The 13,472-nt window shown below is 47.0% G+C and overlaps 1 protein-coding gene and 1 pseudogene across 1 annotated transcript; both read right to left on the bottom strand.

The window, feature by feature from the left end:
- Positions 1–1,642: 1,642 nt before the first annotated feature.
- LOC119924226 (olfactory receptor 6C76-like) lies at positions 1,643–5,038 on the bottom strand. The gene is made up of 5 exons (XM_038743186.1): positions 4,813–5,038; positions 4,640–4,759; positions 4,345–4,502; positions 3,531–3,650; positions 1,643–1,657 (listed from the first exon to the last, which is right to left on the bottom strand). The coding sequence occupies exons 1-5, from the start codon at positions 5,036–5,038 to the stop codon at positions 1,643–1,645; spliced, it is 639 nt and encodes a 212-aa protein (XP_038599114.1).
- A 1,265-nt stretch (positions 5,039–6,303) lies between these two features.
- On the bottom strand, positions 6,304–12,908 carry LOC119924225 (annotated as a pseudogene).
- Positions 12,909–13,472: the final 564 nt, after the last annotated feature.

The raw sequence follows: 13,472 nt of genomic DNA, 5'->3' as shown, positions 1-13,472 counted from the left end.
TTTTTTAAGCACTTACTATGTGCAAAGCACTGTTCTAAGCGCTGGGGGGATACGAGTTGATGATGTTATCCCACGTGGGTCTCACAAACCTAATCCCCATTTTACAGATGAGATAACTGAGGCACGAGAAGTTGTGACTTGCCCAAAGTCACACAGCCGATAAGTGGTGAAGCCGGGATTAGAACCCATGACCTCTGACTCCCAAGCCCGGGTTCTTTCCACTGAGCCACGCTGCTTCTCTGTACTAAGTTATACTAAGCTTTACTAACTGTTGAAGCAGCATGGCTCAGTGGAAAGAGCACGGGCTTTGGAGTCAGAGGTGAGGGGTTCAAACCCCGGCTCTGCCAATTGTCAGTTGTGTGACTTCGGGTGAGTCACTTAACTTCTCTGTGCCTCAGTTCCCTCATCTGTAAAATGGGGATTAAGACTGTGAGCCCCACGTGGGACAACCTGATTACCTTGTATCCCCCCAGCACTTAGAACAGTGCTTTGAACATAGTAAGTGCTTAACAAATACCATTATTATTAGAGAAGCAGCGTGGCTCAGTGGGAAGAGCCCGGGCTTTGGAGTCAGAGGTCATGGGTTCGAATCCCGGCTCCTCCACATGTCTGCTGTGTGACGTTGGGCAAGTCACTTCACTTCTCTGAGCCTCAGTTACCTCATCTGTAAAATGGGGATTAAGACTGTGAGCCCCAGGTGGGACAGCTTGATCACCTTGTATTTCCCCCAGCGCTTAGAACAGTGCTTTGCACATAGTAAGCGCTTAACAAATGCCATTATTATTATTATTATTATTATTATTATTTATTATTATTATTATTATTACATAGTAATCAGGTCTCATTTGGGGCTCATGATCTTAGTAGGACAGAGACCAATAATTGAATCCCCATTTTGCAGATGAGGGTACTGAAGTTCGGAGAAGTTAAGTGATTACTCCTAGGTTACACAGAAGATAAGTGTCGGAGCAGCGATAAGAATCCAAGTCCTCTGACTCCTAAGGCATGCTTTTTCTATTAGGTGACACCTCTGAAAATTAGAGGATCTGGTTAAATAGTGCAGGTGGGAAGCTCAAAGACTCACCAGCCATCAGGGATCCTCCCTGGATCAAAGGGACCCTGCTTGGTACAGTAAGGACTACAAAGAGCAGACAAGGGACTGTTTCTGGTGTGTGTGTGTGTGTGTGTGTGTGTGTGTGTGTGTGTGTGTGTGTGTGTGTGTGTGTGTTATATTTGTCTCTCCCAGAGGCCTTTAAGGTTGAACCCCTCTTTTTCCCTATTCTGTTTCCCTTCTATGTAGCTTATTCAGTTGGATCTTTACCTTTGAAGCACTTGCTATTCACCCTAGCTTCAGTTCTACAGCACTTACATATATATCCGTAATTCACATGTGGATTTATATTAATTTCTCTCTCTCCCTCTACACATGCAAACTTCCTGTGCTCAGGGAACCGGTCTATCAACTTTATTGCGTTCTTTTCTCTGGTGTGTTTCGTAAAGTGCTGTGCGCACAGTAAGCCCTTAATAACTACCATTGATTGACTGATTGGTTGACTGATAATTGCCAGTTCTGAAAGGGGGCTCTAAGAAAGAATCACAGGCTCTGGAAGCCTGGGACTGGAGGATACGTGGCTGCAGCCGTTCATGGATCAAGTCCCTGAAATCCACAACGGAAAGGAAAAGGACCAAAATGAGCCTGAGAGGTCCTCACTTCCCTAGTACTCTGCCCTGACTCCTGGGATCACCCTAAACACCCACCGTAGTCTAGGCCCTGGACAGCGACATTGAGATAACGCCATGACTGTGTAGAATTTCCCATTTTTGCACATAGTAAGCGCTCAATAAATACGATTGATTGATTGATTGATTGTTGAACGCATTCGCTCCCACGGCTTCAACTACCATCTCTACGTTGATGACATCCGAATCTACATCTCTGCCCCTGCTTTCTCTCCCTCCCTCCAGGCTCGTATCTCCTCCCGCCTTCAGGACATCTCCATCTGGATGTCTGCCCGCCATCTAAAACTCAATATGTCCAAGACTGAAGTCCTTATCTTCCCTCCCAAACCCTGTCCTCTCCCTGAATTTCCCATCACTTTTGACGGCACTACCACCCTTCACGTCTCACAAGCCTGCAACCTTGGTGTCATCCTCGACTCTGCTCTCTCGTTCACCCCTCACATCCAATCCATCACCAAAACCTGCCGGTCTCACCTCCGCAACATCGCCAAGATGCGCCCTTTCCTCTCCATCCAAACCGCTACCCAGATCGTTCAATCTCTCATTTTATCCCGACTGGACTACTGCATCTGCCTCCTCTCTGATCTCCCATCCTCCTGTCTGTACCCACTTCAGTCTATACTTCACTCTGCTGCCCGGATCGTCTTTGTGCAGAAACGCTCTGGGAATGTTACTCCCCTCCTCAAAAATCTCCAGTGGCTACCAATCAACCTACGCGTCAGGCAAAAACTCCTTACTCTCGGCTTAAAGGTTCTCCAACACCTCGTCCCCTCCCACCTCACCTCCCTTCTCTCCTTCTACAGCCCAGCTCGCACCCTCCGCTCCTCTGCCGCTAATCTCCTCACTGTGCCTCGTTCTCGCCTGTCCCGCTGTCGACCCCCAGCCCACGTCCTCCCCCTGGCCTGGAATGCCCTCCCTCCGCACATCCCCCAAGCTAGCTCTCTTACTCCCTTCAAAGCCCTACTGAGAGCTCACCTCTTCCAGGAGGCCTTCCCAGAGTGAGCCCCCTCCTTCCTCTCCCCACCCTCCCCCTCCCCGTCCTCCCCGCCTTACCTCCTTCCCCTCTCCAAAGCACCTATATATGTGTATACATGTTTATACATATTTATTACTCTATTTATTTATTTATTTATTTTACTTGTACATATTTATTCTATTTATTTTATCTTGTTAATATATTTTGTTTTGTTGTCTTTCTCCCCCTTCTAGACTGTGAGCCCACTGTTGGGTAGGGACTGTCTCTATATGTTGCCAACTTGTACTTCTCAAGCGCTTAGTCCAGTGCTCTGCACACAGTAAGCACTCAATAAATACGATTGAATGGACTGTAGGGTAACGGGAGGGAATGGGGGCGATGGGAAGGGGAGGAGGAGCAGAGGATGGGGGAAGCTCAGTCTGGGAAGATCTCCTGGAGTAGGTGAGCTCCCAGTAAGGCTTTGAAGGGAGAAAGAGAATTAGTTTGGCAGATGTGTAGAGGGAGGACATTCCAGGTGAGAGGTAGGACATGGGCCAGGTGTCGGCAGTGGTACAGGACAGAACGAGGTACAGTAAAGAGGTTAGCAGCAGAGGAGCAGAGTGTGCGTGCTGGTCTGTAGAATAAAAGAAGCGAGGTGAGGTAGGAGAGGGTAAGGTGATGGAGAGCTTTGAAGCCCTGTTGGTCGGAGAGCAGAGGAATCGTTAGGCTAATGTACAGGCACCGAGTCTCTTGTGGTCGACCTTTTCTGAATCCTGCAGATTTTCTTGTGGTATTTTACCGCAGATGAGCCCCCACTTCCTGAGGAAAAACCAACCTGGTGCACCAGGGCCCTGAAGGCCTGTTTGACCTGCTCGTCCATCAGGGTGTAGATGAAGGGGTTCGTCATTGAGGTAACGGAAGTGTTGAACACTGCCGCCCCCTTGGCCAGTTCCACCTGTCTTGGAGTATGGTTTTATGTGCATGAAGATATAAGTGCCATATTTGATGGAGTTCACTACCATGAGGGAGGAGCAGGTGGAAAATCAATCAATCAATCAATCGTATTTATTGAGCGCTTACTGTGTGCAGAGTACTGTACTAAGCGCTTGGGAAGTACAAGTTGGCAACATATAGAGACAGTCCCTACCCAACAGTGGGTTCACAGTCTAAAAGGGGGAGACGGAGAACAAAACCAAACTTACTAACAAAATAAAATAAATAGAATAGATATGTACAAGTAAAATAAATAAATAGAGTAATAAACATGTACGAACATATGTACATATATACAGGTGCTGTGGGGAAGGGAAGGAGGTAAGATGGGGGGATCGAGAGGGGGACGAGGGGGAGAGGAAGGAAGGGGCTCAGTCTGGGAAGGCCTCCTGGAGGAGGTGAGCTCTCAGTAGGGCCTTGAAGGGAGGAAGAGTGCTAGCTTGGCGGATGGGCAGAGGGAGGGCATTCCAGGCCCGGGGGATGACATGGGCCGGGGGTCGATGGCGGGACAGGCGAGAACGAGATACGGTGAGGAGATTAGCGGCAGAGGAGCGGAGAGTGCGGGCTGGGCTGTAGAAGGAGAGAAGGGAGGTGAAGTAGGAGAGGGCGAGGTGATGGAGAGCCTTGAAGCCCAGGGTGAGGAGTTTCTGCTCAACAGAGAAGAAAGGACTTCTCTGTTGAGCGGAGGGCAGTCTCAGGATGTTGTGGATGATGGCTAGGTACGACTTGGTCACCAGAGCCAGGGTGACCAGGAGAGTCCCCAAGGCCAAGAGAAAAGCAATCAGCTCCAGTAACCGGGTGTTGAGCAAGAGAGCTGTAACATGGGAGAAGAATCACAGATGAAGTGGTTGATGATATTTGAGGAGCAGAAATCATGATGGAGGAGAATGACGACTGGTGGAAAGATGATCGGGAACCCAGCCAGCCAGGAGCAGAGGACCAGCAGGGCACAGAAGCCCTTGTTCATGACGGCCGTGTAATGTAGGGGCTGGCAGATGACGATATAGCGGTAATAGGACATGGCGGCCAGGAGGAAGAACTCATCACCCCCCAGAAAATGATGCAGAAAAGCTGAGTGAAACAGTTGGAAAGGAAATGGCTCTGTCTCTGGTGACGATGGTGACCAGGAATCTGAGAATGTAGGCGGACATGAAGGCCATCTCTAGCAAGGAAGAAGTACATGTGGGTGCGGAGGTGGGAGTACAGCAAGGTGAGGGTGACAATGGTGAGATTCCCGGTGACGCTTAATGCATAGGTGAGGAAGAGGATGAAGAAGAGTGGAGCCTGCAGCTGGGGGTTATCGAAGAACCCCATGAGGATGAACTCTGTCACCCCCGTGCCGTTTCTCATGGTTGCTTGTTCTCGTTGACTGGACCTGTTGACGCAGCAGAAGGGAGAGAATAAGTGAGGGCTGGCACAGAAGCAGCCTATGACCCAGGTGGAGAGGCCAGGAGCAGTGAACCCCTGTTCTCTTCCTTCCTTCATTCAGTCGTTCATTCATTCAATCGTATTTATCGAGGGCTTATTGTGTGCAAAACACTGTACTAAGCTCTTGGGAGAATACAATATAACAATAGCAGATGCATTTGAGAAGCAGTGTTGCTCAGTGGAAAGAGTACGGGCTTGGGAGTCAGAGGTCATGGGTTCTAATCCTGGTTCTGCCACATGTCTGCTGTGTGATCTTGGGCAAGTCAATTAATAATAATAATATTGATAGCATTCCTTAAGCACTTATTATGTGCAAAGCACTGTTCTAAGCACTGGGGAGGTTACAAGGTGATGAGGTTGTCCAACGGGGGCTCACAGTCTTAATCCCCATTTTACAGAAGAGGGACCTGAGGCCCAGGGAAGATAAGTGAAATGATAATAATAATAATAATAATAATAATAACAACAATAATAATAATAATAGCATTTGGTAAGCACTTACTATGTGGAAAGCACTGTTCTAAGCGCTAGGGGAGATACAAGGTGATCAGGTTGCCCCAAGCGGGGCTCACAGTATTAATCCCCATTTTGCAGATGAGGTAACTGAGGCTCAGAAAAGTAAAGTGACTTGCCCAAAGTCACACAGCAGACATGTGGCGGAACCGGGATTCGAACCCCGACCTCTGATTCCAAATCCCAAGCTCTTTCCACTGAACCACGCTGCTTCTCTTAACAACTTCTCTGAGCCTCAATTAACTCATCTGGAAAATGGGGATTAAGACTGTGAGCCACATGACGGACAGTCTGATCACTTTGTATCCCCCAGCACTTAGAACAATGTTGTGCACATAGTAAGTGCTTAATATATGCCGTTATTATTATTATTATTATTTCCTGCCCTTAACAAGGTTACTATCATTCGCCAACACTAGCTGCAATGTACAAGTGCTGTGTCTTCCTGCTTCTAGACTGTGAGCTCGTTGTTGTGTAGGGATTGTCTTTATTTGTTGCCGAACTGTACTTTCCAAGGTCCAGGTCCGGTTTGTCGGGTAGCAGATGAAGCATTAGGCTAATGAACAGGCACAGAGATTCTGTGGTCGACCTTTCCTGAATCCTGCAGATTTTCCTGTCGTATTTTATGACAGATGAGCCCTCACTTCCTGGAGAAAAACCCAGGAAGTGACCGGCTAGTTCCACAGGGTGTAGATGAAGGGGTTCAGCATGAGGGCAACGGAAGTATTGAGCACCACCACCCCCTTGGTTTATTCCACCGTGTCCTTGGCAGATGGTTTGATGTACATGAAGATGCAACTACAATATGTGATGGAGACCACGACCACGTGGGAGGAGCAGGTGGAAATAGTCTTCCTCTTCTGGGCAGAGGGTAGCCACAGAATAGCTCCGACGATGGCTGAGCCAGGGTGACCAGCAGCGTCCCCAAGGCCAAGAGGAAAGCAATCAGTTCCAAGAATAGGGTGTCCGAGGAGGAGAGCTGAGGAAAATCACAGATGAAGTGGTTGATGATATTGGAGGAGCAGAAATCATGATGAACGAGAACGACGACGAGCAGGAAGACGAACGGGAACCCAGCCATTCATTCGATCGTAGTCATTGAGCGCTTATTGTGTGCAGAGCACAGTACTAAGCGCTTGACAGCCAGAGAGGAGCAGAAGACCAGCAATCAATCAATCAATCGTATTTATTGAGCGCTTACTGTCTTCAGAACACTGTACTAAGCGCTTGGGAAGTACAGGTTGGCAACATATAGAGACAGTCCCTACCCAACAGTGGGCTCACAGTCTAGAAGAGGGAGACAGAGAACAAAATCAAACATATTAACAAAATAAAATAAATAGAATAGGTATGTACAAGTAAAATAAATAAATAAATAAATAGAGTAATAAATATGTACAAACATATATACATATATGCAGGTGCTGTGGGGAAGGGAAGGAGGTAAGACGGGGGGTGGAGAGGGAGACGAGGGGGAGAGGAAGGAGGGGGCTCAGTCTGGGAAGGCGTCCTGGAGGAGATGAGCTCTCAGTAGGGCCTTGAAGCGAGGAAGAGAGCTACCTTGGCGGATGTTGGGAGGGAGGGCATTCCAGGCCAGGGGGATGACGTGGGCCGGGGATCGACGACGGGACAGGCGAGAACGAGGCACGGTGAGGAGATTAGCGACAGAGGAGCGGAGGGTGCGGGCTGGATTGTAGAAGGAGATTAGGGAGATGAGGTAGGAGGGGGCGAGGTGATGGAGAGCCTTGAAGCCGAGGGTGAGGAGTTTCTGACTGATGCGCAGATTGATTGGTAGCCACTGGAGATTTTTGAGGAGGGAAGTAACATGCCCAGAGCGTTTCTGGACAAAGAAACGTCAGCGCAGAAGCCCTGAGGTTGTGAACCCCTGCTCTCTCCCTTCCTTCATTCAGTTGTTCCTTCATCCAATCATATTTATTCAGTGCTTATTGTGTGCAGATCACTGTATTAAGCGATTGGAAGAGTATTATATAACCATAATCGACACATTCCCTGCTCTTAACGAAGTTACTGTCATTTGCCAACACTAGCTGCAAAGTACAAGTGCTGTGTTTCCCCCCTGCTAGACTGTGAGCTCGTTGTTGGGTAGGGATTGTCTCTATTTGTTGCCGAATTGTACTTTCCAAGTGTTTAGTACAGTGCTTTACACACAGTAAGTGCACAATAAGTATGCCTGAATGAGTGAAGTGTCCAAACAAGAGGAGGTGGCAGTGCCTTTGAACTATCGAACCCATCAGCCTCTTTTCTGGTCTTATTGTCCTTACTTTCAATCTCCCCTTTACCAACAGTTTTCTCTGAATTAATCCCTCTCCCCTACAATCTCCCTCACTTGATTGTTAACTCCTTGAGGACAGGGATTTTTATGGTATTTCTCAAACACTTATAATGAGTCAGGCAGTGTGATAAACTCTGGGAAGATACATGTTAATCAGGTTGGAACCAGTTCCTGCCCCAGTGGAGCTCATAGTCTTAATCCCCATTTTACAGATGATGTACCTGAGGCACAGATAAATTAAGTGGCTTGCCCAAGATCACACAACATAGACGTAGCCGAGTTGTTTAGGATCCAGGACTTTCTGACTCCCAGGTCTGGACTCTACTAAATCTGCCTTACTCTCCCAGGAGCTCGGAATCAGGCTGTGCACCAATCAAGTAGGTGGTTAGTCAATTCTATGGCTTGATTGATTGACCATTTGAGAGTAGGTTCTAAATTAGTACTATTGATTAATTAATTTACTGTTTGACGAGTGCACCAACAGAACATTCAGATCTATGAATGTTCTAGAGAATGTACTAGAGAAGCAGCGTGGCTCAGGGGGAAAGAGCTCGGGCTTTGGAGTCAGAGGTCGCGGGTTCGAATCCCGGCTCCTCCACGTGTCTGCTGTGTGACCTTGGGCAAGTCACTTAACTTCTCTGCGCCTCGGTGACCTCATCTGTAAAATGGGGATGAAGACTGTGAGCCCCACGTGGGACAACCTGATCACCTCGCATCCCCCCCCCGCCAGCGCTTAGAACAGTGCTTTGTACATAGTAAGCGCTTAACAAGTGCCATCATTATTATGGTTGTACATATTTATTATGGTTGTACATATTTATTACTCTATTTATTTATTTATTTATTTATTTTACTTGTACATTTCTATCCTACTTATTTTATTTTGTTGGTATGTTTGGTTCTGTTCTCTGTCTCCCCCTTTTAGACTGTGAGCCCACTGTTGGGTAGGGACTGTCTCTATGTGATGCCAATTTGTACTTCCCAAGCGCTTAGTATAGTGCTCTGCACATAGTAAGCGCTCAATAAATACGATTGATTGATTGATTGATTGATCTATGACCTGCAGAACGGCAGGTGGAGGAAAGGGAAAACCTTTCTCGTGTCAAACAAAGACCACAAAATTTTCCCACTCTCTCTGATGGCTCTCTCGGGATTTTGACTCGACATGCAGAGACAGAAGAGAATTTTGTGTTTCAATCTAGTTCCACCTCTTGGACATATGGAAGCAGCGTCTAACTTCACCCAACTAAAATCTCAGAGTGGTCCTCGGGGGCGGGTGTGGGGGCGAGCAGGGAATCTCCCCCAGGATCTCCCAGGGAAGAACTCCCTCCAGTTTTCATCAGAACTTATCCAGGATCCTGGAAAGCTCTGCCGGCCTTTGATTTCGGGGCTATATCCCCTCTGTCGGTTAACCCAGTGGGGTGGACCGTGGTTTATCCGGATGAAGGAGTCCTACTCACAGATCAGGGAGGCAAGAGACTCTGAAGGCCGAGAGTCAGGCTGGCTTTATTTGCTCTGCTCTCGATGGGATCTGGGGAAATGGGGCTATGAGCCACAGCTGAACTGCGGGAAGTACTCAGGAACACTAATCAATCTACGCCGTTAACCATGATGGCAGACGACAGAGACAGGGTCCCTTGGAAAACACAGAATGGAGATCAGAAACAGGTGCTCAAAGCATAGAGGCGAGTCGAGGGCTGTGGGGACTCAGCCTGGAGACCCCTGGCTAAGTTCTCCCCCTGCTATGGGCAGAGACACTGGCTTAATTGTGGGGTAAGTGATGGGGAGTGGTGCACTTCCGAGAGCCCAAATTAGCCCCAGTAAATTTTCCAGGAAAATATGCATGTTTTCCCTCCTTTCCCTTTCCTTCCATTTCCTACAATGTTAAGCAGTGGTAGGAAATTCCAAAGTGATGGTCTGTTTTGGGTCACAATTTGGAAGCTACACCTAGCACTTCCTTTCTGTGATACTGTTTAGAGTATCACGAGAACATCTTCATGTCGTTATCTAGAATGTCACAGGAGTATTTCTGTCCCTCTGATTTCACAGTAACCAGTGTTGGATCTAGAAGCATGGGACGTGGGAATGGTCCAAGTTGCTGAGATATATGGCTTGAGAGTCAGAAGACACAGATGTCCACCTCTATCAAACAATCGTTTTTATTGAGCACTTACTGTGAGCAGAACACTGTATTAAGGGCTTGGGAGAGTACAACACAACAATATAACAGACACATTCCTGGCCCATAACAAACACAGTCTAGAGGGGGAGATGGACATTAATATCAATAAATTAATATCAGTAAATTCTGGCTGTGCTGTGGTGTTGACGAGGCGTGGTGAATAAAAAACAGCAAATCAGGGAAACGCAGAAGGGAGGGCGAAACGAGGAAACGAAGGTTTAGTCAGGGAAGGCTCCTTGGAGGAGATGAGCCTTCAATAAGATTTTGAAAGTAGGAAGAGTAATTTTCTGTCGATTATGAAAAGGGAGGGCGTTCCAGATCAGAGGCAGGACGGGGATGAGAAGTCAGCGGTGGTATAGGCGAGATAGAAGTACAGTGAATACGTTGACATTAGAGGAGCAACGTATGAGGGCTGGGTTGTATTAAGAGAGTAATGAGGTGAGACATACATTCATACATCCATACACGGACATACATTTTTTTGTTTCCCTTCCTCACTCACTACTACTTTTTCCTTGGCCTCTGGGTGACTGGAGAAAGAGAGATTCATCGTTGCCCAGGATCGTTCATTAAAAAGGATCATCTCTGATCACTCCCAGCAGCCCTCATGTTTGAAGATAGGAAGGAGATATTAAAAACAGATACAGTAATTGCATTTGTTTTTTAAAGTTGAATTCACTTTTCCTGTGAAGAGCAGCGATATCATCATTCTCTTCGCTGAGCAGTTACTCTTTCCTGTTACAGAAACGAAGGCAGCACTGTTCCATTAAGGCAGAATCAAAACATCATTTGAGACCATCACTTGGCACTGACCAGCATTAACCTCTTCCCTCCAATTTAGGATGTGAGCACCATGTGGGACGGGGACCTGATAAACCTGTAGCTGCCCCAGTGCTTAGAAGAGTACTCTTTTCATTTATTAATGACTCTCTCCCCCTGCAGACTGTTAGCTCATAGTGGGCAGGGAATGTGTCTGTTTATAGTTGTATTGTACTCTTCCATGCTCTGGCTCAGTGGATAGAGCCCGGGCTTTGGAATCAGAAGTCATGGGTTCAAATACTGGCTCCGCCACTTGTCATCTGTGTGACTTTGGGCAAGTCACTTCACTTCTCTGAGCCTCAGTTACCTCATCCGTAAAATGGGGATTAAGACTGTAAACCCCCCGTGGGACAACCTGATCACCTTATAACCTCCCCAGAGCTGAGAACAGTGCTTTTCACTTAGTAAGCGCATTAACAAATGCCATTATTATCATTATTATTATTATTATTATTACAGTGTTCTGAACACAGTAAGTGCTCAATAAATATGCTTAGCTGGCTGGCTGACTGACTGACTACTTCACACGTAGTAAGTGCTTATCAAATGCCATAAGAAGAAAGATAGATTACATTCCGAGGGCCCTAGAGGTTACTTAACCCATTTTACATTTATCTGATATCCTTCATGGTGGGGATGGGGATTGAAAAATGGTTTGGAGGAAATGGAGTTATCTTGGCTGACATAGATGGAGAACACAGTGGTTTACCTCGGTTTTTTCCCATCTCTGTCACGGATCTTTTGATCACCTCGGGCAAGTCTATCAAATATGAATCACAGTCACACTCAAAAAACTTACATGACTGAAAAAGAAAAAAATCACAAGGTAGTAAAACTGGTTAATGGGACATTCCAATCAGGAAAGGGAGCTATTAATCAAGGAAGGCTTCCTGGGGCAAGTAACATTCGGCTCTAAAGGAGGGTTCTGATGTGTTCTGACTGAGGCAAGAGGGCAGGGTGTTCACTGGAGCGGGAAAGGAGTAGGATATGTAATATTGCAGGATAGCCAGTGAGGGACATTTGAAAGATTTGCTTTGGAGGAAGAAAGGCCACAGTCCGGGTAGGAGACTTGGGAGAAGAGAATAGATTAGTATTGGGGAGATAGCAGGATGACAGTCCTAAAGTGAACAGAGAGGAGTTCTCATTTGATATGAGTAGAAATGGATTGGAGAGAAACATGTGACACATTCTCAGCCCACGAGGAGCTTCCACTCTAATGGCCGAGATATAAATAAAATATATTTATAAATGGAGTGATCAGAACAGGTTTCTGAGTGTTCAGTGAAGTTACCCGCTCCACCACTTGCCTGCTGTGTGATTTTGGGCAAGTCACTTCACTTCTTTATGCCTCAATTCCCTCATCTGTAAAATGGAGATTAGGCCTGTTAGCCCCACCTGGGACAATCTGATCTCCAATCTGTATCCCCTAGTGCTTAGAATAGTGCTTTGCACATAGTAAGTGCTTAACAAATTCCCTCATTATTATTATTATTATGATAAAAGAGGGAGATGACGATCACGTGGGAGAAGCAGGTGTAAAAGGATTTTTTTCTTCGGTGGGTGGAGGGCAGTCTCAGGATGGTGCGGGTGGTGGCCTTGTAGGACAAGGTGACTAGTGCCAGGGTGACCAGGAGTGTTCCCACTGCCAATATAAAATTCTTCTGCTTCAATCCTTATGTGTTAGTGCACGAGATTTCCAGCATGGGCACACTGTCACAGGCGAAATGGTTGATGACATTCGAGTCACAGAATTCCAGCTGAAGATCCGGGATGAGGCCCGGAAAGATGATCAGGAAGCCGACCAGCCAGGAGCAGAGGACCAGCAGGGTACAGAATCTCCGGCTCATGATCGTCAAATAGTGTAGCGGCCGGCATCTAGCGACATAGCGGTCGTAGGACATGGCGTCCAGGAGGACTAACTCCGTCTCCGCCAGGAAGATGACGAATAACAATCGAATGGCACAAGCATTATAGGAAATGGTCATGTCCCCGGTCGAAATACCCACCAGCAGTTTGGGAATGGTGACCACCGTAAATTCCAGAGGAAGAAGTACATTGAGGTGTGGAGGTGGGAGTCCAGTAGGGTAAGGGTGAGGATGGTCAGGTTCCCAATGATGCTCAACAGGTAACAGAGTAGCAGGAATTTGAAGATGACAATCTTCCAGGCTGGATTGTCCGTCAGCCCTAGGAGGATGAACGCGGTCACTGAGGTCTGATTTCTCATCGCTGACTCTGGATTTCTTCGGAGGTCACACCTGAGGATGGGAGAGGTAGTAAAACTGAAGTGGGTCAGGGAATTTTTCTAATTATTGTTATATTATACTCTCCAAAGCGCTTAATACAGCGCTTTGCAAACATTAAGAGCTCAATAAATACGATTAAATGCGGAAAGAGACTGAAAAGGGAAACTCAAAAAAATCAGTTGGAATGCATCTCCTTCTCTCAATGGACCAAGTCATTATCACCACCCTGGCTGTCTTAATTAAATCAATCCTCATCAGGGTTTATTGGGCAACTCTTTTGTACACAACGCTCTCATAGGCTCATCA

This window comes from Tachyglossus aculeatus, unplaced genomic scaffold (assembly GCF_015852505.1).
Source record: "Tachyglossus aculeatus isolate mTacAcu1 unplaced genomic scaffold, mTacAcu1.pri scaffold_88_arrow_ctg1, whole genome shotgun sequence".
NCBI lineage: Eukaryota > Metazoa > Chordata > Mammalia > Monotremata > Tachyglossidae > Tachyglossus > Tachyglossus aculeatus.
The sequence above is the reverse complement of the archived record's forward strand: the minus strand, read 5'-3'. Positions and strand labels throughout refer to the sequence as shown.

Excerpts from the sequence above, each read along its gene's own strand:
- LOC119924226 (XM_038743186.1), bottom strand. The coding sequence starts at position 5,038 with ATGAGAAACGGCACGGGGGTGACAGAGTTCATCCTCATGGGGTTCTTC. Across the intron at positions 4,760-4,812 it reads CCTACATTCTCAGATTCCTG|CTTTTCTGCATCATTTTCTG; the intron begins GTCACCATCGTC and ends TGTTTCACTCAG. Across the intron at positions 4,503-4,639 it reads CGTCATGAACAAGGGCTTCT|CTCTCTTGCTCAACACCCGG; the intron begins GTGCCCTGCTGG and ends CCCATGTTACAG.